The sequence below is a fragment of the Anas acuta genome, chromosome 6 (genome assembly GCF_963932015.1).
Source record: "Anas acuta chromosome 6, bAnaAcu1.1, whole genome shotgun sequence".
NCBI lineage: Eukaryota > Metazoa > Chordata > Aves > Anseriformes > Anatidae > Anas > Anas acuta.
Genome location: NC_088984.1, coordinates 17,549,130 through 17,573,269, shown reverse-complemented (window position 1 = coordinate 17,573,269; position 24,140 = coordinate 17,549,130). Strand labels below are relative to the sequence as shown.

Sequence of the window (24,140 nt, the reverse complement as noted above, 5' to 3'; positions counted from 1 at the left end):
AGTTACTGCAATAACTCCCAATGCACATTTCAAGGGGGAATTGTATTTCACTTATGCATCTTCAAAAGGATACATGCATCTATTTAAAGGTAGTCAGAAAAGGTATCTAGATTAGAATTCTTTACTGTTATTTCATTCCTGCAAATAAAAGCTTCTTTCACATTCCTGACATCCTTGTGGCTATCTAACACTACTGAAGCTAGCCCAAAGATACGTTGATCTCTTCTCATGACACTTCAAATAGGGAGAGCTCTTTTGATCAGCTAAGCTGTAGCACTATACAACTAGTGGCTGAAGGATCAGATGATGCAGCTCCATTCTTGTTGAATAAAAACTATGCATATAGATAATAGACCAGGATTTTGATCCAACAAGACTCAAAGCAATTGTGAAAATATGCAAAAAAGCATGACTGAAAGTCGTGTCATTCACAATAGGTTGTTGTGAGCATCATCTCTGCACAGCTTAATGTTGAATGGCCAGCTTTATCTCTATTTGATATCCTTTATTAAAATGTTATACCTTGATAATAGAACATTTACAAAAACAATTAGTTTTTGTTAATGATTTTAAAATAAATACCAGCAAACCAAAAGTATAATTGACTTTCTATATTCTTAAGTATTTTTAAAGAATTAGCTTGCCTTTTTTTTTTTTTTAAAGCATGTGACAGTTTATAGATCAATTTGCTACCTCTGAAGAAACATGGTCCACAATACATCCCCGGCCCTCCTCCTTTCTTCGCACCATCTTTGACAACAAGATCTGTTTCCCATCTTTATTTCAGCCATATACCATTCCTAGTCTGGCATATTCAGTCAAGAATTCAACTGGTGCAAATAGCTACTGCTGCTAGGAAATATCTCTGGCACCAGATGGAGCAATCACATAACTCTACTTTTAGCTCAGCTGCACTAACATTAAGATTCAACAGACACAAAGTGCTGCTCTTCAGAATTTTGGTTTAAATTACCTTTCTTCACTTACTCAACCTTTGTTGTATTAATGTGTCAGTTGAAGCCATCTATTCCTGTCAGGTCTGTCATCTGTATCTAACGTGACAGTTTGTTTTAGATACATACAGACTTCTTAAACAAATTAGGATTCTCCTTTACATTAAAGCTGAGAAGCTGTTTGCTTTTCTTTGCTATCTAACATTGAACTGTCATTGCAATCTCCACTACTGAACAGCTAACATCTTTTGTGAAGTGTACTGAAATATCTTGGCTTGCCAGAAGTATTAAGTTATAGGTTTACAGAAACACATTCTGTTTGAGACATCTGGAATCCACGAGTGCAGGTTATAAAAAGCATAGTTTGCATTCAGGCATTACTTCTACAAAAGTACAAATCTGAGAGGTAAATCCAAATTGTAAGAATTCTGAATTACCTTCCTTATTAAACAATTTTCTGTTCATTTCTAAAAACTCCCCCTACAGCTACATACCTATTGTATTGTTATGTAATAAATGTGTATCTATGTTCTTACATTGTGGTTTCCTATTACCAGTAATTTATCAGGAAAACAAAGAATTCTTTTTTGTTAGATACAAACTGTGTGTTGCAGTAGCCACAAAAAATTTTAATGCTCAAGTAAAATTTGCACTTCATAGCTTTTCCTAATTCACATAGATTCATCTTTTTTAATTAAAAAGATCTGTTTGGTAGTCAGGAAACTCTCTTTGCCGTCAGTAAACACTTACCTTGCTAAAGTCAACAGTGCTATTTTCTCTGCTCACATCATTTTTGTTTTCAATACAGGCTGGAGCAGACTGTGGGGAAACAATCTGACCTGCTAACAAAAAATACCATTACAGAATACTAACACTCACTTCTATAAATAAAGCAATATTCAATGAAATATTTGGTAGAATTAAAGAACTATACACATTCCATATCATATGTATATAATGAAACATCCAAACATGGCATTTTAATTAAATACTTAGTTAGAGTAACACATTCTCAAAAGTGAACATTTATCACATGCAGCTACAAATGGGAGAACATAACTTAGAAAATACTCCTGAATATTGGAAGACATATTCTTGAATATTGGAAGACGAACCTTCTGTGCCAATTAAAGCTTACAATATTTAAGATATTACACTTGAAGAAAGTCCTGCATTTATATAATTTTTGTAAGTAATTTGAGGAACTGCCAAGTTTGGGGCAGTATCTGTCTGCAAGACTACTCCTCACTGAATAAAACAGGACTACTAATATCCATAAATTTACTCGTGTAAAAGAATGTTCTGATTATAAAATATACCACAAAACCTAGCATAAGAGTGGGATGCTATAAAAATAGTAATATTGGAAATTAAGATGATTTCATCTCAGTATTGAACAATGGGATATTGACATGTATAAAACAAATGTTTCAGCAAACATTTTCAAAAAATTTCTGTGAGGATTTAGTATAGGATTTTTTAGAAGTTTTAAAAACATCTCAAGATGAGAAGAGTTTAAACATGTCTCAGTCTCATGTAGCAAACAGTAAGCCTTGTGACCAGCTAAAATTTGTCAATAAAAGCTAAAAAAGAAAAAACAGAAGTAACAAATATAGGTCACATAAAGCATATATTTACTTAATGCTCCTGTACATAGCCAGAAGACACCACACACACACTGAGGGTGTGGGGCTGGCAGTAGGGCATCATGCAAACCCCATAGGTTAACTGGACATTCCCTGCTTGCCTTTACTCTTACACTCTCCCTGGCATGAGAGACCTGCTCACAGCTTTGAACACCACAACAAAGTACAGAAAGAAGTGCTAAGTGTATGAGCCAACTATCTCTTACTGCCCTAACACATACCCAGGAATAACTGCAGAGTCCAGCTGGCCCAGAATCAGCATCTTGTGCCCAGCATATATTTGTTTCCATAGCAAATAGTCTCTCATATGACTAAGAAATGATGATGTGAAAACACTGGTTCTGGTGAAAATCAACCTAAACTTGCATAGTAACAAAGACCATATGCTCAAGACATATGAAGATAAAGACAGTCCTAAGCTAGGCGTGTTGTTTGGGCAATTCAAAAAGCCATGGTGTGTCCACCCTCACATCTTTGTTAAATCCATTTGCAGTCTAAGCATATCTTCAGCCAGTTGGGAAATGGAGCACTTTGCAGAATCCAGACCTAACAGAACAGGAGACACACAGAAGTATCTCAACCATGGCCACAAATCTACAGTGTCCAGCTTCTGTCACAGCTGAGCAGTGCAGTATCCCTGGCTAACTCTGGTCATGAACTGAGCTTGAGCAAAATCAAGTTGAGAAACTTGCTCAAGGAAAAGGTTGATTTCCATGAAAATCAACATTTCATTTTCCATTAGGCAAATCTCCCACGCCACAAAACATTTATTTGACTTGTGCTGCATCCTGGTAGCTTAGCCAGAGAGATTTCACTTTGACTAAATACAGGCACAGAATGTTCCAAAAGGTATTAGTAAAAATCTTATTATTAAACGTATCAATCTTTAAAATGTAAATTCTTTTATTCTCTTTCTGATTCAGGACAAAGATCAAAACAAGACTAGAAATTAGGGCTTTTGTTCAGCACCACAGTGAAACAAACAGGAAAGTGGCAGAAAAACAGACATTACTATCATGTTAACCTAGCCACATAGTTAAAAATAAGTCAAGATTAGTATTTTCATATGACAAAAATTATGGATTAACTTCAGAAGGCAATATATTAATGAAACTTAAAAGAATTTACATAAAAATAAGACTATGAATTCCTAAGCTTAGCATGGGACAACCTTTGCCAATTAGAAGCCAGCAATTCTTAAATATGCAAGATAAAAGGCCATGCAACATTTCTGTTTTAATTAGAACTTTCAGAAGATCCACTGAGTTCTATCACTGCTCCACCATCATCACTCAGTATCCCCATACACTATATCTCATACCATAATTTTTTTCTGTATTTGTTATTTGACGGTCTTACAAAATTTTACAAGAACTATCCTGTAGTATTATAACTTTCAAAATAGCATATATCTATTGTTTTGATGATAATGTACATAATATGCAAAAATGTATATTATAATGTAACAAAAAAACCCTCACAGTGATTCTAAAATAGGAGCCATAAAATACACAGGGAACATTTCTACCTTAGCTTATTCCCAGGAAGCCTTAGACTTGCTTAACTCTTACTTTCTTCCTTTTAGAAACTCCTCTATAATCTAGGAACTCTATGAATGGTAATACTTGTAATAATTAGTCATACCAATATACACATTATGTTATAAAGATGTTATCCACAGGAAAGCAAGAGAGGTAGTAGTTCATTGTCTTTCTGTTGCTAATTACGGATTTACATTTGAACTTTTTTCTGGACCCATAATTTCAAGAAAATGAGAGCATGGGTATCTGCCAGGGAGAAAAAGATTCTGACCAACAAAAGAGACAGACCACCTATTATACTACTGAATTTTTACCCCCATAATTTGAGGTGTTGAAAGCATCCTAAGCAACTACCATGATGGTCCAAAGGCTAACTTTTAAACATTGTGTCCACTTTTCCTTTAGGTAGTAAAAATATAGATGGTGGGAAATAAAAGCCACAACAAGTAAGTATGTAAAGTTTAAAGAATAGCATATGTTCTTTTTCTCTGCCAACAGAAGACCTCAGACTCTGATTTTCCCATATGCTGAAGTAATCTGAAAGAACACAAGTTTTACCTTGAGGCAGTAAGAGACGTTTAAATAGCTCTGTAACTAAAAGACAGCTTTCTAGATCTTGGAAAAACAATTTCATTTTTTCACTGGATTGAAAAACAATCAAAAGATACAAGGTAGAGAAGATAGTTAATTTCTCTTTTTACTATCTATAGGAATTTTTTTTAAGTTTATCAAACACGCTGCAGGAACACGTGTTCATAGTGCAACAATACAGTCTGCAAAATGAGAATCAGCAACTTGGTCTTTGTGCAGCCCTCCAACAGAAAAGGAAAGGCAGAAAGCAACTGCTTTTCTGGAGAGATTTTTACTTGTACACACGTTTAGTTTATTATATGGCCATATATTTTGCACTTCAAACAGTTAGATGCTGTGCCATGGTGGTCCTCCCCCTTGCAGAAAGACTTTGAGACTACTCGTTTTCACATTTGGTAGCTTCCTGTACTCCAGAGCTACAAAGATGGCTTGAACTTAATTTTGTGTATAATTTCATGTTAGAGGAGACTTTTGAGGTGAATACTCTTAAGCACATGAGAAATTCTCTGTGGGGTAGGACCAGAAGTACTGACGGAAACCACGTGCATCACCATGCTACACTGGTTTTCCATTTATTATTCAGCTTTCAAATGCATGTTGGAAAGTATGTATGTGCTTTATCCTCAGGTGTATTTCAATTTCAGCAGCTGATTGTTTTTTCTGAATGAAGGACATGGTTATTGGCATCATGGTAGTTCCATGAAACACCAACCAATTAAAGAGCTGTGTGAATGAAAAGGGGAACTGCCATGCTACACATTGACCAAAAAGAGCAAGCAATATGCATTTCCTCTCTGACTTCCACCAAAACCTTAGCAGTCACCACTGCATCAAATTGTTTCTTAAATACAGCTACACTAAATCCAAGTCTTACAGAAGTCCTTATAAAATCTAAAGTTTAAAAGCCTTTATTTATCCTGAGGTCAATCTACATAAAGCATCTGAAAAGCTGCCTTCTTTGAGATGTCATCAGAGAGCCATTAGGATTTTTTTAAGTACTAATCTACAGTGTGGTATCATTGAAATACCCAGCCTACATACAAAGGAACTTAATACCTAACAGATAAAACCATGCTAAAATGGATGTTAAGGCTTATCTATGTATAAAAAGCTAATATCAACACAATTTATAAAAGTTTTCAAAATTATCTTCTAAATTGTTATACATAAAAAGTGATTATTTTTTTTCAGATAATGTGAAATTGCCAGAGCTTCGAATAGAGGAAAAATTCACACAAAACAATTATGTCATGCAAAGCCAAGCCATGTAAAATCCATCAGGTCCATATTTGTTACACTAATTGAAGTTTGCATTTGCAGATACAGAACTGAACATTTTGAGACCATTAGTCTTATCAAATTAAAAAAAATAAATCAATACTAGTAAATTAGTTTCACATACAACATACTTTTAGTCCCTAAAATTGAAGGCTTCAGACATTTATTTACTAATCAATATCCAAGAGGTCTCTAGAATGCCAAGGACAAAAACGAAGAACAGCGTTATTCAGACAAAATCACAGTTAATACAAATTGGATGCAACTAACACATCAAAGGAATTTTAGGCAGAAAAAATTAGTTTACATTTTCTAAAGCATATATATATATTTCCCACTCAGAATAAAAAAAAGTCTGATTTGCAAGCCAACTATCATAGCCTTCAGGCTTTTCACTGTAATTGGTAACCAACTTGCCAAATCTAAATGGACTCATTGTCCACCTAGGCCAAAAAGCAATGAATGAAAAGCACTAAGTTCTCCTAAGTACATATTAAAATTCTGATATAACAGAGCAGTGACACCATCTTTGCACCCTGAATTGTATACATATTTTTAGGTATCTTGATAGATAATATTTTAAATCAATGGAGATCTCACAATGGGAGATCTCACTCCCACTGTACCCATATAACTGCAAGCAGGATTTGGTGTTTGCTAATGATACATAATAAAAGAGGATATGGAAGAAGTCACTTAACCCATTTTTCTAATGGTAGGCCTCAACCCTCTAACATAATTCACACGGAGTCATGCAGTTTTAACTAAAATGCTATGATTTGCAATTTTACAAATTGATGCAAGAAAATGGATTTACAAAGAAATAGCATCAAAAATTACTTTTTCCCCCAAAAACAACATTATTCCACACAAGCTTCTCATAAATGTGCCACAGCTGCTGACAAAGGCCTGAAGTGTATTTTAATCACTATAGCAAGAAGTTGCATGCTGTCAGGAAACTGAGATGAAGACATGGGTGTACATTTGAAATGATCTGAAGCCCAAGCAAGAATAGGTATTTATACTACCTCCAAACCTTCAGGGAGTTTACAGAACCCAAAGGATAGGAGATGAGGAAGATACAGAGATGAGATGAGCCTGTTAGAGACAGACACAACAAAGACAGAGCAAAATAAAGAAATACAAAGATGAATGATACAGTTTTATACATACAGATTATACATTTTATCATGGGTACAAGGAAATGTGGAGAAAGGATAATTATCAAATGAAAATGTTTTTAAATATAAGTTATATTTTAGTAATATAGTAAGTAACCTGTGGAAAATACATTTTGATTAAAATGCATACATTTGAAAAGAATATAAAGTATTAGTTTAAACTAGAACCATCATTGGGCTTGGCTTCCCTGCAAGGAAAGCAGGAGCAATTCACCTGATCCAAAATCACCACTGGCAGAGAACTTGGGAATACATATGGCATTCACTGCGACCTATTCCCAAAACAAAGGAACCCGGTCACATACCTAGGAATGCCTCCCTCCCCTTTTCATGGGGCTCCAAGTACTGTCCATCTGTCTCCATATGGTAGTATTGACATCATCTGAACTTCACATGCTGTAAGATGGCACTGAGTTATGCCAATAGTGCTTGGACTGATGATTAGGAGAGATTAGGAAACTGAGGAAAGTAACAAAAGCCATCAGAGAACTGGTAATTTAGATTTAATTGGGATACCAAAACATGCTGTCCTCAATTAGATGCCCAAGCATAGTCTTAAACAACTCTGCAAGCGCTCATATTTCCATAAAACAATGAAGAAGTCCAAACTGGCCAATCATACTAACTGAAGTAACTAGAAAAATGCTTGAAAGAGAACCTGTCGAAATAAACTGCTCCAGCAGCTCATTCCATTAACAATGAAGATCCCTAATTTAATATGCCATTGATTTCTTCAGGTTCTTTGGCATTTGAATAAACATCCCCTTAGAATTCCAAAATTTGTCAAAATCAAATATAATGCATGGTATAATGCAATTTTTACATTAATAAAATGTGTTCAGATGCCAAGGGAGAAGCAGCAGTTATAAATGGCATACAGAAACGGAACAGAAAACATGCACAAGATCACATTATTATGGGTAAAGAACACTTCAACAGCGTGCATGGACATACAATTTGGAAGTCGTTAATCCTGACATGCACCACTCCCCTAGTTCCTTCCTCTTCAAATTTAATCGGCAAAGGTCTGCTAGATTCCATTACATATACACACACACACACGCACGCACTCTGAAGCCTATAATAAAAGTGAAATAGCTAGTCAAAAAAAATTATACCATGAAAACTTCTTTTCATAACTTCATTATCATCAAATCCACTACTTTCCTGTGCTTCATACACTTAAATTCTGAATTAAAGAATGCTTTATAGAAGTGGAGAGGCTTACAAAATTATTTTAGCATTCCTGTAACAATAGAAAGGTGTTGTGTATTTGCAATTCTTTTGACTTCTAAGACCATGTCGTGGGAACTCAGACACAGTTCTGAGATATCAGAGTGAAAAACTTATTAATCTCAATAAAAGAAGTTAAATTGCTCTCCAAACCAAACTTTCTAAAGTTGATTTACTAATGGCAAAGATTCCTATTTTTTACCTGCCTTTTAGAGCATTTATGCTAAAATTATTGCTACCCTCATAGCTAATAATTTTGGGCATTTGGTGTCAAATTGGATTAAAAAAATAAATCATTTTTGCTGCTCTTATGCCAAATTTGACTGTCGCTTTTTATTGGAACATCAAAAGCAGGCTTTTAATTCTCACAGTTTTGATGCTTAATGAAAAGTGAAAGTTAAACACAGCATGGCAGCATTAAAAATGCATGGTAAATCCATAGCACCCTGACATCTTAGCCCTGCAGAGGATGTGAAGAAAAGCCATTGTAAACAAAAGATAATACTACTAAATACAAAGCAAATTAATTAGATGGCCTGACAGACTCTTAAACAAAGAAAAAATGGAGGGAGAACATATGTACAACTATCTTCCAACAAAGATATCACAAGGGCCTGTCAGCAGCACAGCCATATATGGAATTCAAGTTTACGTCTTCATTTTCAGACTTTATTCTTAAATATCTGGAATTGGAGACACCAGTAAACTAGCATAGTCAAGAACTTGGACAAAAAAAGGGGTTTTACATCCTCCACTGTATGTACCTCACAGCCTAGATGGCAGGGACTTACTCCTCTGAACAACCTATGTCATGAACTACAGATCACTTTTTGTTTTGACCACTGATTTTTATCAGTCACACTGCCTTCACTAAACCCAAATTCAACCAGATTAAGAATTTTCTTATAGCCAGAAAAATTCTCTAACTTCCCCTGCATCATTCACCTTCCTAAAGGTGCATGTATCTCTGGACTGTACGTTCATCAGTAGTATTTAAGATTGCTTATTTTTCTCCCTACAGTTTTCTATGAATTAAGCTTCCCATCCAAAAAAAAAAAAAAAAAAAAAAAAAAAAGTAAAAATAAAATATTTTACTATTTTAATACATCTTTAGTACTAAAAAGAGAGAACACCACTGCTACTGTTGACAATACATGGAATATTTTTGTTCATATATTCTATACCATGTTTGTGCACAAATGGGTAACTAGCAAGCTAAAACAACACTTCAGTTGTACTTTACCAGTTAGTCTTCAAGGAACAATGATGTGTCTCACAACACACTCCTGATGATAATATCAGGTTTTAACTCTCTATTTTGCTTTCTTTTACACACCCCTTCACCTAATTCAAAACTTTATATTAACAACACATCTTTGTGTTATGAAGAGAAGCTTGTACGCATGCTTCATGACAATCAAAAAAGAAACATATAGCTGCAGTGAGCGTAACACTGTAGTGGAACTCAAGCATTTGGATCATGGGGCAATGCCAGGAAAAAATTATCAGAAAACTCTCTCCTGCCCCTGACCAAGTTTCTAAGGACAGCAGAGTTCCAAAGAGTTGAGCATCTCAGCATAGATTCCTGCATAATTTACATGCCATGTATGCTAGCCAGGGTAAAGAAGTAACTAGGGCTATGCTAGAAGAGGCAGCAGTCCCCACTCCTTTAATCCTGGAGTGCTGGGATAACAGTTGCCTCTTAAGCCCATGGGATGCTGATTGGCTGGTGACTTGAAGTGAAAAAACGAAAAATATGTTTCTTTTGAAAACCAAAAATATAGATGGAATTTTCCTCTTCTAAAGCTAATACTAATTTTAGTAGAATTCGGGTAATAAAATAAGATTCAAACCTTTTAATGTAACAGGGTAATGGATGGTAAGATAGAAACTTAAAATAAAACAACCCTTCTTTGCTTTATCATAGGGCCATCATCTATTTTGAAGAGGTCAGTACAGGAGACTGCCAAATGTGCATTAACACTTATGGAATGCAAGTAGAAGAGCAGTGCTTCAAACTGATTAGAAGATATCTGTGTCCAAAAAGACAGTTTTTGGAAAGTTTCACTGCAATTTAGCTAAGAAGCTGATTTACTTTTCCATAAATGTTCCTACAACTGTTTAGATTTTTACTGTTTACAGTACATTTAACTTAATTTAAATAATATAATGGAAGTGATTGGGTGATTTTTTAAACGAGGGGTTAGAGTGCTCTGAGGCACCTCTACAAAAGCAGATGAACTGGAATTCAGTAGTTTTTCTTCTTGCAAAATAAGCACAGACAGATGGAAACCTTTAAGAATGCACGCCCCAACTTAAAGAATCACTTAACCACTGGGTATATGAAACTAGCATTTTCAATATGCTGTCCTGATTGGAATCTATTTCTTTGAGAATTAGAGATATGAAGGTTCCCACAAGAAACCTAGAAGAAAGTGAGATGTTTCTGGAGTGAACTAATCCATCAGTTCTATTAACATACAGAGAAGGTTACTGAAATTGATCTTATATTTTCACAGCTTGTCCTGAGGGGCCTTTTTAAGCAGACCTATTTGTTACGTAAGACCTATTGTAAAAAGCTTAAGAAGTGCAAGCATCTGTCTTTCCTCCCATGGAAACTGAGGAATAGGAACATTATAGCATCAGCTTTCTTAAAAGTTACTCTAGAATATCTGTTCAAGGCCATCAGCAAAATTTGCACAAAACCAACAGAAAAGTTTCCTTAAAAAGGACAGACAAGCATCCAACTTAGTTTTACTACTTCTGTGTATCTATACAAATAATCACATCTTCACATACATTAGTTTTTCCTTACTCTTAAAATGTTATTGTGGCACGATAAATATATTTCTACTTTATATAATCTTCATATGAGATTGTATATTGCCTTTTAGATCTGACAGTCTCTCCCAGGCAGCTAGATTTAGAAGTACCTATTAAAACTTTAAACAGCAATGGTTGAAATAAATGATCCTTCCTTGAAAACAAAGATAATCTTTGTGTCGATAGCCTCGTGTTTCCAGATCAAACCTCGCTATGGCTTTCTCACTCCCCCTTCCTGTCCTATGCCTCACAACATATAGGTGCCTCTTGCAGCACCTGTATCTGTGGCTGTTTTCTCACTCTCCGCTTCTCCAGGTGACAGGTGAGCTCAATACAGCACTGAACAGCGACACAGCAGAACGGATTGAGATTTCTCTAAAGCTAAGGCATTTCTGGAATAAGAGTCACTCAGTCCAGTGGTGCTCAGACAAAAATGTTGTGGGTGTTGTAATAGCACTGTGCGTGGAGGCCCAGTAATTCTGCAGTACATAATTCTAGTGAATTAACTGTACATATACCCAAAATTTTGCTGTGAGTTTCATTACACATGCGTGTGTTCATGTTAATAAGAAAGAGGAATAAGAAAAGATCTTTCACTATGATTACCAATAATAACAGTATCGCATATAATGGCTTCTATAAAAGCAAGCAAGAAAAAAAAGTTAAGCCAATATTTTACTGCAGAACAACTCTGCAGACTTGCTCTTGCATTTTCATAAATATCATTTGCTAAAAAGTGATTTTCTCAAAGAATAATGAACAGTTCTTGTGTTTTCTCTCCAACGGTGTTGCCTTGAGAATGTTTTTCTCATTTTAACCCTGTGAACTCAACTGCAAAATCTCCAACACTCTGCCTAAAACACCATGCATGTAGTTGAGGGGTACTGCACTAGGGACAATGTATTATGCCAATTGTATAGGACAGAATGCCACATTTACAGAGCTATCCTGCTTCCAAAACCAAACTAGTTCACCTGGACATATTGCACAGCACTGAGTTGTTCCAGATTCCTGAATTTCAAACTTAAACAAGCATGTTACTGAATGCACGAGGAACCACTCTCTCACATAAAAGGTACTGTTTTTACACAAGAACTTTTCAGAGTATAATCACTTTGAGTTCAAGCTGTGGGTACAAAGCACATACAACACTGGGCAGACAAATATTATCAAAAGCTCAAAATGCAAAATAAAGCAACGCATTACCGTTTTTATCCATGGAATGTGGCTCAGACTGCTTCTTTCCAATATCAGCAAAGGATCTCACAATTGGGATCCTGTTGCTCAGTTTCTTCTGGTTCTGATGGTGATGCTGTTTCAGTAACGCCTCGTGCACTCTGTGACGAACATCCTCACTGAGCTGCCCAGAGCCCACCTGCTGATCCAGAATCATATCTGAACAATAAATACATAAACATAATAAGAGAGGGGAAAGAAGAAAAACTTTGCTTAAAGATGTTGCAATAACAATAATTGCCCTATGGGATTACCAGTGAAAGGTATCTGTTTGTTTAATGTGACAAGTATTAAAGCATGGTAAGTTTTATCTAGAAGTGTTCCACTCCCATAAATTAATGAATAGATAAATAAATGATGGTATTGATGTAACAAAGTCAATTCCTTGCAAGTTATGTCGTTCCCATACTAAGGTCACCTATATAACTCTGAAGAGTTATAAGCATTCCCATAGACAATGTATTTAAACCCAAGGTTATGATGTATATAAAGTGCCTCTCCACCACCCCCACAACCAATACCTTATGTGCTACAAAGGACCGGCTTACTGTGAGGAGAAAACTTTTTGGTTCCTTTTATACTTACCACAGAAGATTACAGTCTAGTTCTGTTCAGTTACAGAACTTTCAATACAATTAAAAAATATATATGCAGTCAAGATTCCCGCATTTGGGGAAATCGCAGGGCTCAGCACACCCAGAGTGCAGGGAATGAGCCTCGCTCTGGGAAAACCACCTGCCTGATCATGGTATCTCCCCTGAGGTAAGATGATATGGGAAAATTTGAAGCATTACTGGGAAATAACTAATAGGATCTCTTTCTACTGCCCGATGCCTATGTTCATGCAAGAGAATCATTACATGGATGTGTCAGTCAAGCTGATTCTGCTGCTAAAATAATCAGTCATTTTTGCAGTCCACTGACAGAAAATATTAACATATTCACATTCAAAACTCCTGATAAATATGCATTACACACTTTGAATAGGAAAGAATTGTTGAGAATTTTGTAGGGCCATTTTATCATTGTTTTGGGAAATTCTATTAGCAATTAGTAATAATGCTTAACAGAAGGAAAGGGAAAAAAAGAAAAATCTGTATCAAAGCAAGTAAAACAGCATTGAAGTACACAATGTCCTTGCACATTCATTAGAATAAACTGTGCTGCACAAAAACAGTGATAAAATAAAGCTGAGTCAAAAACTTCTTGTACTGAAAATTCAGAGAGCTCATGATTCTGTGCTGGAGTCAGATTCATATCTACCAGTAAAATCAGTGGCAAAGCAAGCAGAACAGAAAAAATAAAACACAGATGCACCATCACTAGAGAAATAATGTCAGGTCTCTGATAATTGCCAAGAGCACAATTGAGAATATAAAGCATTAAATAATTATACTAGTTAAATGCAGAGTTTAATTGCTAAAACAACTACCCCCTGTATACACATTAAAAAAAAAAAAAAACCAACAACCATTTTTCTGAAGTTCTCAGTATCCCCATAACAATCCAACGTGTCACACATTGCTACTTTAAGAACTGAACTCTAACTGCACGTTTCACTTAACATGAAGGGGCTACCAACAGCTCTATGACAACACACAAAAAGACGTGACTAGGTCCATAGACAAATACAGCTGTCAACAGATGCAAACATGAGAGATGTATCTGCATGTCACCATGTAGAGCAGTGCAGAGCTTTCCAACATTGCCTCTGACCCTCTCCAGCAATTACATTCTGCCCAGTGTTAGCAACTGTGCTCACCAAGCAGCTCATGCCCAGAAGTAACACTGCCTGGTGCTGTGCCTAAACTAATACAGCTTATTTTTGGAGTGCTTCACCTGTCTCTAAAGGTAACTTTTATCTCCAGGGTTAACTCAAATGCCACCAGGTCAGGTATCTCTGCACCCCCAGACAAGACAAACACATTTTTACCATTACTCTAGACTGCCACAGAAAAGAGAGAAAACTACAATAACAAGAGAGTGACAGGCAAAAGAGAAGGTAACATGAGTTCAAGAGAATGCCTTCAGTAGTGGTTTTTTTTGCAGAAGGAGGCAAGAATAAGGACAGATTTGCAACACAAGAAAAAAAGCACCATCTCCAAGAAAGGTATCCATTTTCTTGCTCAACTTTATGACTTTTTGGGAAACAGCCTCTGCCTTGAAGTTAAGAATATCTTCCCTTTTAGACAGGCATAGTACACGAACTGGCATATCACACTTCCCAAAACAGGCCAGTAATTTCTGTAATGTGAGAGCTAGGCCATCTTCACAGGAAAAAAAGTAAGTAATAATCATATAACTTAGGGCATAAATGCTAAAGCACAATTGAAAAGATCCTTTTTAATTCTGCTGACCAAAATACAAATTGTAAAAAGATGCATAAACAAGTATTACCTTCTTTGAGTTGCTCTAAAACAGAAATCAAAAGGAAGAGCTGAAAAAAAGGACTTCTCTAGAACAGTCAAATTTACGGTTGTGGTCATCATCGTTCTTACAGATCAGTGGAACTCCACTTGTATTGTGTCATTCCTGGAATTGCAGTATTTTCCATATTAAATATTGATATATATTAATTTCTGAGGATGATGTCACTATATAAGATTTGCCACTTGAGGAGAGAAAATGCCAGGAAAAAGAAAATCACTCTCCTCTTCCTTGCGTGGATGCTCTGCCAGACTCACTAACAGCCACACAAACCATGGAGGGAGGTAGTGTTGTATGCCAGTGTGGTGACTAACAACTTGTATTTCCTTCCAAACTGAGAAGAAAGTGGCTTACCTCAAGTTTTCTTTTTTTTTTTTTTTTTTTTTTTTCACAACTTCCCCTTTACTATAGCATGTCTGACACATGCAAAAAATGGGAGATGAATTCAGAATTGGGAACAGTGAAGGCTACTTTTCTTACCTTGATACTCCCAAGTTGTTTTTCCTTTAAATACAAATCTATTTGCAATAGCAGCTATAGTTTTAGTGTAAATTATTGCCAGATTGCTGTATTTTAACTTGAACAGATTCAAATAGTAATAAGAAGACTGACTCCATTAACACCTACCATTATAGGATTTCACTTCAGTTTCTTCACAAGTTTTTCAATATATCCTTTAAAAACCCTAGCCTCTGCAATGTCAATGATAACTCTCTCGAATACAAAGCTAAGCTTGAAAACACGGGCCACAAAGTTTAAGATCTGAGAGTAAATGTTAAAAAAGAATGTTTTTAACATTTCATTTTCAAAATAGACACTAATTCCTAGCATCTATTACTAATTCCCCTGCTTTCCAAAGTTGTGGTTTTGCACTTTTGTATCTAGAGCACATGACCATTTCTCATATAACAAAAAAAAAAAAAAAAAAAAGAGAGAGAGAGAGAGAGAAAAGAGAACAGACCTATAGCTTTGCAGCAATGTATCTCAGCTATATACTTATGTAACAGCAAAGACTCTCCAGGGTTTCTGTGCTGAGCAACAAGGTATGGGCATTTTTTTCTTTTAATTTAAAAGAACATTCACGAGAAAAAATCTTGGTGAGCCCTTCTATCCAGGGATACAGATCACCATAATGTTTTTCAAGGTTGTTTCACAACCATAAGCAACTTTCAACATGACAATGTGTGGAATATCCAGCAATATAGCTTTACCCAACCTAATTGCTCCTATCATACAATTTCTTCTGACATTAGGAACACTAAAACAGAATTTTTCTTCAGTAAGGAATCTGGACTTATAAGGGACTGTGATATATATTTCTTAGGCTTTTAAAGACAGATACTCTTCCTGCCCTAGTCACTTAAAAAGATTCAAAGGAACTTGAGGTTTCATGTAATTTCAAAAATGCTTTCTCCATTCAGACTCCATTACAATACATTATTTACATAAAACGTACCCATCTGAAAATTGATTTTGAAAGCAAATGTGAGTACTTAATGTGAGCACCTAAACAACATATTTTTCTAACTCAAATGTAACTCCTCATCATCCGTGAACAATTTACCCAGACTGCAAATTAATGCATCAGGGGTGCAGACACTTCAAATTAGTTCAAATACAGCGTGGCTCACGTCTGTAACCTCAGCACAGCAAACCATATCTACCCCACCCCTAGGGTCAGCTAGGATGTAAAAGTAGGTTGGCTTCTTTCACTCACTGTGGAGATGACTAGTACATACCACAGTTTCATTATGGGTGCTGTACAGAGACACACAGCCAGATTCATGTGGAACCATCCCAGGTCCAAACAAATAAGAGAAGTTAAGAGAACGCTCAAGTGACACCTCTCTCCCTGCTGCTCAAGGTTCACAGCATGTCCATCACATCGTGCATATACTACAGGGAACTCTGAGGTGAAACACAATAAATTTATATAAGGAGTATTGCATTTGTAACAAAATACCTCTGAGGTATTTTGTTACAAGTAGCAAAGTTACAAGTAGCATCTGACAGACAGATAAGCTAAACTGGGCCTGTTTTCTGCAGTGGCGAGTAAATAAACAAGATCTGGAGCTCTTACTTTTGAGCTGTATACCAGAGAAAATACAAGTTCAGAATTCATGGGCCCGATATATCCTGATATTCTCCTGATATAGGTTGGCATTCACAGTTTACAGCAGGAGAAACTGAACTCAACATTCTCCAGTGAGGTTACTGGTATTTACACCTCTCAATCTTCCAAATTTTATAACTGCAATTGCAGGACAAAATGAGAGATTAATGATAAAAGAATAGTACACATGGGCTTTTCTGTGCGTCATGACTGCAGTGACAGCTGACTACAAAACCTAATTTAAAATCCAAGGTTTTTTTTTCAGTTGTTCTTTCCCTTATAGACAGGGGAGAGGAAACACAAGCAACCATAAAGCAGTGTTTTATGCAGGACATGAAGCTGAAATGCTGGTTTTTATACTAACCTGCAACCTAATACATATGTTTACCTAGTGAGTTAGGCTCTAGGAGCAATAGAAAACTAACAATTGGGATTCTTGGTTCTGGTGTTTACAAGGGTGATTAGATGTGAGCTATCTAAGCCAGTGCATTTAACCTGTTCAGCTAAGGAAGCAGCATGTTCCAGTGCACTGAGTGCCAGGTTCTATTTTCAACTCTACCTGAAATTACATGTACTTTGTTCAACTTCTCAACTCAACTACTTGAAAAGTTACACAGACAGTGAAAAATGTCTGCTTTTCAAACAAAGAGTCTGCAATTTTACTGAAGAACAAAGGCTAGCATGTTCACAAAACTGTAAACAGTAGACTAGGCTAATATTCCCGACTCGCATCTTAGAGAGCAAGCACTGCTGTAACCCAGAACTATCCTAACACAATGGATGCTACCAAAAGAACAATGGAAGCCTCGTAAAACAAGATATTTTGCATCTTTGTGTAGAGCGTGAGTCATGAGTGACATTGGTTCTGTCTATACACACAATGAAAAATGAAATTGACTTGTGAAACATTCCCACATTTGCGGTTAACATGGGAAAACACAAAAAAAAAAAAGCCATGCAACTTAGATGTTGGTAAGAGCTTTACAGTTCACCCACAGACAAAGGAATAAAACCTGACAAAGGTTTCTCTGTAGAGGTAATCACAACATGGTAAACTGTAAATAAAGCAAACACAAACACCTGTGTAAAGTGAGAAGGTGAAAGCTCAACAAAAGAGAGGTGGAGGGTCAAACTGAAAGAAACAGACTGCTCACAGGCAATCCTCTGCTTTGTTATTGTGTTTGCAATAAAAGCTAAGTTTACCATAAAAGCACTGTCAGAAACATAATAAAGCATGAGTGTTACAGCTGAAACAAATGAAAACAGTGAAATAGAATCTAAACTGGAGCCAGTTTAAGTATTAAATACATCACTATGATGGAGTAATATAGCTTAAAGCAAACAAAGACAAAAGACGACTTTTTCAGATTGAAAGCTTAACGTGATATTACCGAAATCAATGAAGATGCACACTTGGGATGTAATGCCCTGGGTTGTTGAGCACAGAGTCCAGTGACCTCAATCACAAGATTAAGCTGTTACACAGATTGAAAATTCAGTCATGAGGAGCAAACAAAAGACTGCTTGGGAAAAAAACAGTCAGATCTGGATTGGGAAGCATGAAAATATTTATTTTTTTAAATGTCCGTTTTTTCATTAATAAATAGGACTAGCTAATATTTCAAATATATGCAAGTCACCAAAGCACCACCATGCAACTCTGAGGCCACAGTTTGTATTTTACAAGGTTTCACATTTGTTCATAGTACACTCTGCACAATTAGAAGAAAACGCGAGATCTGTGATTCATATTTTAGAGAATGTATTGCCATTAAAGGCTGGACCAAACAGTTTTTGAACCAAACGAAACAAAATGGCATCATATGTTAAGTGGAAGAACCTTTTGGGTTCATTCAGTGGTTACAATCAAAAAAAAACAGATGGTAATCTGAGAATCTACATGGTTTCAAAGGAACTAAATGAAAATATCAAAAGAGAACATTTTCATCTGCCAACTTGAACAACACAGAGAAGCTGCTCTCTAATGGTGCAGCCAGATTCTGGCAAATACCTCCTCAAGAGACAAGTTCCAAAATAAATTGTTTTGATTACATAGATTTTTCAGACTTCCTTTTAGCATATGTTCTATACAGAAGTGATCGATAAAATATTACTACATCAAATGTTCAAAGGAATTCCTTGTGTTTGCAGTGCTACTGATACAGGAGCCACTGCAAAGACATATGAAAAAAGAGTCGGTTATTAAGAACAGTAATAAATACAACCTAATATACATTTAATAAAAATGCACTTTTAGGAGGTTCTGCAGGGGAATTGAGCTGTTTACAAAGAAAAAATAAAGACTGTCACATAAAATTTAAGAACAAGTTGAGAAATGTCAGAAATGGTCATGCTGTTTCCCTGTTTGATGACAATGTTGGAAATTCATCTCAGGAGTCTCTACTACAATAAGCTATTGTCTGTAAATTTAGCGTCATAGGTATGAATAAGCTCTCTATCAACACAGAAAATTGGGTGTCTGTCCAAAGAAATTTACAGTCTTGTAGATCAAGTCATTTTTTAATAAGAGTTGGAATGAAAAAGAATCTAATCAAGAATGGACAAGCTGGAAGACAGGATGATTTAAAAATTTTCACCACGTCGTTGGTGCCAAAATATCCTTACGCAGAACTATCAAAGTTTCCAGGGATGAAATACAAAATGTTCTGAAAGCCATACAAACAGTATAAAAGATGTTTTTCATCTGTAGATTTTACCACAAGCCCATTAAGGTCTTAAAACACAGACTTTAATAAAAGAAACTTTCAAGGGCTAAGTGCTGGGGGTTTAATGCTTTAGTAAGTGTTTATAGATTAAAAGCCTTGACTAAAACAAATAGGAATTCTTTGTCTCAATTTAGCAATGTAGATTAAGTATAACTCTTTCAAGGATACAAAGACTGATACTGATACAGTACAATTTGAAATTGGAATGTAGCCCAGATAGCAAGATGTTACTGACAAATACAAATACACAACATGCATTTTTCCTTAATCAAAGTATTAAGGCAAGTAAAACAAAAGAAGGTACAGGTGACCAACTAACATACTTGTTCCCAAAAGATATCATAAAATACAGTAATGCAGAAAATTATCAACAGATTACTTTTAAAACAACAACAACAACAAAACTCTGGTAATGAACTGTTAATCAGAAGCACAAGAACTGAAGTTAATCTAGGGAGTGGAATGTTGATAACTGAAGCCAAGAAGCTAGTTTCTTTAAATTCTCATGGTCAGGACTGTCATATACAACTGAAATACACACCAACACCATGGTGAAAACATTTGAATTGTATAGTACATAATACATAAGATTGTAACTACTGACAGTGAATAACAGCTGAGTAGAACAGACAGGAAAGGATTTCCTGAGAGATCCAGCTCAGGTCCAGCAGTTGTTCATAAGGAAAAAGAGCACACCATCACATTATTGGGAATTGTCACATTTCTAACATACACATTTCTTGGTGGCATGGCTGCCACCACCACCATTAAAGTAATTCCTCCTACCAGTGTTGCCTAATTTGTACCAAAGTCTTTCTAACATTTTGTGAACACTGGAGAGAAGGAACTGCATACATAGTATTATAGTAACAAATTACAAAGGAACATGACTGAGGAAGAGGAAAGCAATACAAATAATAATAGACAAAAGCAAGTGGAATAGCAACTTTACTTCTAGGGAAATATCTTCAGAGGAACCTGAGACGGAACATGGGTAATTTAGAGAATGACTCACTCACAATAAGAACCTGCTGAAAAGTTGCTTAAAAAACAACAACAAAAACTCATTGCTTTTTGAATCTGCAGTGGGAAAAAAAAAATCCTTTCTCAAAGACAAAGACACATGTAAACCCTATCATGTATTAAATTATTAGAAAGACATGCCTGTGCCTCAGATCAAATAAAATAACCAATGAAATACACTCACACGTGCCACAACATAAGATACTTCTAAAGTTCAAATGGTACATGCTAATTCAGGAAAGTCATTCTAAACCTCTTCTCAGAAAACAAACAAACAAAATAACAACAAAGTTTTCCTAACCAACAAATCAAGATATCCCAGAAACAAGACTGATTCAAAACATCATTACAGTAACTCATGAAATTCTACACTGAGGGACAACTTCGATCTGTCGTGAGTTTCAAACCACAACTAGTAATGTGAACCTGGAGTTCTTGGACACGTTAAGTAAACAAATAAATAAAAATTAAATGAGCACAACTAACTAGGGGTTAAGAGATTATAAACATGAATTTATTGTGGTTTCACTATGCAGTATCTTCCTATTGGAGGACAGGGAGGGAGAAGGAAGTTTGCTGGAGTTATTTTTATTGCGATAATCCTTACCTTTTTATCTACTTAAATAACAACAATTCTGGAAGGGATCTGCCTTAGCTGACTGTGGAAGTTGCTGAGTGATTTCTGAATTAAAACCATACAGCTCAAACCTGAAAATCTTAGTGTACTATTTAAGGAAACAGTAATAAAAAACATCAAAAAGCACATCTGAGTGTTTCTTCATTTTTTTAATAAATAATAAAGCAGCATATACTGATAAACACCTTTGTTCTTGCAAATCAGCTGCTTTTTGTCCTTCATGTTTAGCTTCTATCATCATCAAGAAAAAATACGAAGCTCTGATTCAGACTATGATTCATGGCAGAATCAGATCTCAGCACAGCGCAGAAACCCACACAAATTACTGCAGATTTGGATTAATAATATTTTGCGTCAGTTTGACAGAAACAATTTAGGAAAGGTAAATGCAAAAAGCAGCTACCAACAGCTAAATGATTTTTGAATCCACTGTTAAACATAACCCACTGAACAATAACTCTCTTACCTGATAGTTAACTAAAATAAATTTATCTGACCCCTACATAGACTTTCATATCATCAGTAATGCAGTTGTCTTCATAATCTTGAGTATTAAAGTTTTCTTGCTCTGTCTTTCATAACTTTACCTTAAAAGGTTTCTATTTTTATTGGTATAATTATATTTCCAGTTAACATGCTATTTTGTGCCTCTAATAAGGCAACAATAAGGCCCCAACAACCACTCACACAGTATCTCTGTGCATGTTCTCTTTTCCCTATTTTACATCTGTTACATAATGATCGATATTTAAGCAATGTTTCTAGTATGCAGAACACCATAAATTTTTGTCTAAAATACCAATACAATGTATAATTTGTATAAAATATCAAATATATGATTTACAGATACAGCACCATTTTCAGAAATGTGCAACACAGTAATGTAGAAGGCAAGGTAAAACTTTTAAGCAGACATAAAGCAAGATATACAAATAAAATAATCCTCCTTATTGTTTTGGAGGATTTGGAGTCCAATAACCATCAGAAGTACAAGACCAGCCCTTACTAAAGGTAGATAAACAGAAAATCAGAGATTCCAGATAATAAAATAGCACAGCTCTCTGCTTCCCTGCAGTAACTAGTTACAGTTTTGTGGAAAACACCAGGAATACAGAAAATGGCAACCAATCTCAATCTCATATTTTTGGGATATAAGGCTCATTCATTATGTTTGCTTGCATTCTGCTTCTGCTATCCTCAACAGCTCTAGAAACACACCTGCCAAATTCGTTGGAAAATATGTACTCAACTTCACCTAAAGAAGTTAATCCATCAGGGTTTCTAAACTGAACTGATGCTTATGCCAAAGCTTTCTTGTAAACAGCATATTACTTGACTTTTATGGTTAATTTTCATAACTATTAAATGTAGCATCAATACATACCTGCAATTTCTTCTATGGAGTTAGCTCTCATGTCCAACAAAACTGTGCCATTCAGGATACAGCTTCTCAGCTCAAACAAGCTATGAAGTGATAGTGTGGCAACATAGGGTTTGCTCCACCTCTCTCCACCATCCTCTACATCTTCTTCAAACTTTAACCACCTGTGCAAACAATCAATTTTATAACTCTACTATGCATAAGAAATGTAATATACATTACTGCCATGGGTACTGTAAGAACACTGTTAAACATGTCATAGAGACAAAAAGAGAAGCATTTTAAGAAAGAATTCTTGTATTTTACAAAACCTTTGAGTAATTCTCCAGCAAAAAATTATAATGCTATGATGGAACAATTATGAAAAGGATAGAGGACAAGAATTTCTGGTAGAAAAAATCAAAAGCTATGCATAAGAAACACAGAACTTTCTCCATTTAGTTTCCACTTGGGACTAAACACAAAAAGAAAGTTTCTAATTTAATCACAACAGAGTAAAGAGATATTGTTCATTTACAGTAATGTGTATTGACATATTGACACTTCATGGAAACTCAATCTATTATCACCACCATAAGCTTTTCACAAAAGACACTGATAAGAACTGTTAGCCTGTTAGTTACTTAACTGCGCTAAGCCAAAGGCAGTAAAATACTACGCATAATTTAGGCTATTTTTCATTTAAAAGTTCAGTCAGTTAAAATGAAAACCTCACAGGCACGTACATGCATACACAAACACAAACAGTGTAAACATTTGTGTACTGTTAGGAAGAATTTCTTTACTGAAAGGGTTGTTAGGCACTGGAATGGGCTGCCCAGGGAGGTGGTGGAGTCACCATCCCTGGAAGTCTTCAAAAGACGTTTAGATGTAGAACTTAGGGATATGGTTTAGTGGGTACTGTTAGTGTTAGGTTAGAGGTTGGACTCGATGATCTTGAGGTCTCTTCCAACCTAGAGATTCTGTGTGTGTGTGTGTCTTTCAAGCCCCAAAATATGTGCCTTACTTGGTTAAAACTGCCACCTGAATACCTGAAATAGCACTTTAGAATCCAGTAATATCATCATATCTATTTTGAGTCTCATTTACCTCTTCTCAGGTTCTGTGTAAATCTGGAGAGACTTCAATAAAGTTAAAGGAGACATGAAACTCACATAATGAGATCAGTCTTTTGTTATTAGACAGCTAAATGAACTTTCTTGTATTTTTTTTAATTGTTTACTGATAAAAATTGCACTTAAAATATTCAAAGAACACTAAACAAACAAACAAAACCCGTAGAAGTTGGTTGACATATGCAAAACTGTTTTAAATTAAAGTTATTAAGTCTTTCAAGCCTACACAGATGTTG

General features: G+C 35.6%; 1 protein-coding gene and 1 non-coding gene across 9 annotated transcripts in view; both read right to left on the bottom strand.

Annotated features, from left to right (window-relative positions):
- SLC4A10 (solute carrier family 4 member 10) overlaps nt 1-24,140 on the bottom strand; it is a 155,903-nt gene that overhangs the window by 45,222 nt on the left and 86,541 nt on the right. For 7 of the 8 annotated variants that reach the window (XR_011098126.1, XM_068687692.1, XM_068687695.1 and 4 more), the window contains 3 exons: nt 22,793-22,953; nt 12,453-12,641; nt 1,704-1,795 (listed from right to left, as the gene is read on the bottom strand). Coding sequence is in view for 7 of the 8 variants with exons in the window: in XM_068687692.1 (XP_068543793.1) it covers nt 1,704-1,795; nt 12,453-12,641; nt 22,793-22,953 (442 nt within the window). In the remaining variant the exon portion in view is untranslated. The remainder of the gene's footprint in view (nt 1-1,703; nt 1,796-12,452; nt 12,642-22,792; nt 22,954-24,140) is intronic. The other variant, XM_068687691.1, reaches the window with a different exon arrangement.
- Nucleotides 13,088-13,252, bottom strand: LOC137859054 (U1 spliceosomal RNA). Its single transcript, XR_011098134.1, has one exon. It is a non-coding gene; the product is annotated as a U1 spliceosomal RNA (small nuclear RNA).